The sequence below is a fragment of the Mus caroli genome, unplaced genomic scaffold (assembly GCF_900094665.2).
Source record: "Mus caroli unplaced genomic scaffold, CAROLI_EIJ_v1.1 scaffold_20463_1, whole genome shotgun sequence".
NCBI classification, from domain to species: domain Eukaryota; kingdom Metazoa; phylum Chordata; class Mammalia; order Rodentia; family Muridae; genus Mus; species Mus caroli.
The window spans coordinates 1-1502 of record NW_018390694.1 but is presented as its reverse complement, the minus strand read 5'-3'; the positions used below and the strand labels follow the sequence as shown (position 1 = coordinate 1502).

At 62.5% G+C, this 1502-nt stretch overlaps 1 protein-coding gene across 1 annotated transcript in view; it reads right to left on the bottom strand.

Moving 5' to 3' along the window:
• LOC110288770 (H-2 class I histocompatibility antigen, Q9 alpha chain-like) overlaps positions 1-1194 on the bottom strand; it is a gene marked incomplete at its 5' end in the record, with an annotated part of 4547 nt that extends 3353 nt beyond the window's left edge. Inside the window, 3 exons of the mRNA XM_029473890.1 lie at positions 168-443; positions 653-922; positions 1125-1194. Coding sequence (XP_029329750.1) covers positions 168-443; positions 653-922; positions 1125-1194 — 616 coding nt within the window. The remainder of the gene's footprint in view (positions 1-167; positions 444-652; positions 923-1124) is intronic.
• Positions 1195-1502: the final 308 nt, after the last annotated feature.

Below are 1502 nucleotides of genomic sequence, written 5' to 3'. Positions count from 1 at the left end.
CTGAGCCCTGGGAGAGTCAGTGCAGTCACTGTGATGAGGGATCAGGAGACCCAGGGACACTCTCTCCCCTCTGAGACAGGGGCATCACCCCAGCTGAGGGTTTCTTCTTCCCCAGGACTGAGCCCCAGCCCGAGGGCAGAGGGAGGAGCTGCCCAGTGCCCCTGCACCTTTGCGCAGCAGCGTCACATTCCCGCGCTCCAGGTATCTGCGAAGCCACTCCACGCACTTGCCCTCCAGGTAGGCCCTCTCTCTTTCTGCAACACCAGCCTGCTCCAGTTTTTGTTTGGTAATCTGAGCTGCTATGTCTGCTGTCGTCCACGTTTTCAGGTCTTCGTTCAGGGCGATGTAATCCTGGCCATGGTAGGCGTACTGCCAGTACCCACCGAGGAGGCGCCCGTCGGACTCCACATCACAACCAGACATCCGCTGGTAAGTGTGAGAGCCTGCGGGACCCCGCGGTCAGCACCCCCTGACCCCCCTCCCGTGTTCTGCCGGACTCGCCCACGAGCGGACACCTACAAACTGAAAGGGAAACCAGTGCTGGGTTGTGGTTCTGCTCCCGAACCTCGGACTTGGGGCCTGGGAACTTTCCATCTCAGGTCTCCTTGTCGGGACATGAAGGGGTTGTGACATCCGACCCTGGGTCACCCACCGCCCTCGCTCTGGTTGTAGTAGTCGCGCAGGGTCCTCAGGTTCACTCGAGAAATCTGCTCCCTGTTCTTGGCGATCCGTGTCTCCCGCTCCCAATACTCCGGCCGCTCCTGCTCCATCCATGGCGCGCGCGGCTCCATCTTCGGATTCTCCGCGTCGCTGTCGAAGCGCACAAACTGCGTGTCGTCCACGTAGCCAACAGAGATGAACCGGGGCTCCCCGAGACCAGGCCGGGACACGGCGGTGTGGAAATACCGCAGCGAGTGTGAGCCTGGGGGCGGCACGTGGTGAGACCCCGACCTCCTCCCAGGACCCCGGCGGGTGCGCGGGCTTGGAGGGGAGCAGGACGCGGGGCTGGAGATGCTGGTGGAGATCGGGTGAAGGATCAGAAAAGCCACACAGGGACGAGGCTACCCGGGTGCCGCCCCCGCCCCTCCCCTCAGAGGCCGTTTCCCTCCCGACCCCGCACTCACCCGCACAGGTCTGAGTCGGGGCCAGGGCGGCCGCCAGCAGCAGGAGCACTGCGCACCAAGCCAACCAATCCTATCTGGCTTCCGGGGCATCTGAGTTCTGCTAGCTCTGTGGACTTTGTCTCCGAGAAGCTGGTTGGTTCCCCAGGAACGCGCCACCCATTGGGTGTGAGACCTGTAGGTGCGTCATCAGTGTCCTGACAGAAGCACCTGACCCAGGTTAGGAGCAGAAGTGAAACTGGGGAGATGGGGAATCCCCAGCCCTGGGCTTCCCCAGCCCTGACCTCATACACTGGAGACTAGGACTTTGCCTGAACCCTGTGCTGTGGAGTCTCTAAGTCCTGATCCAGAAGCTGTCAGGACACCAGGAGAGACCCGCAG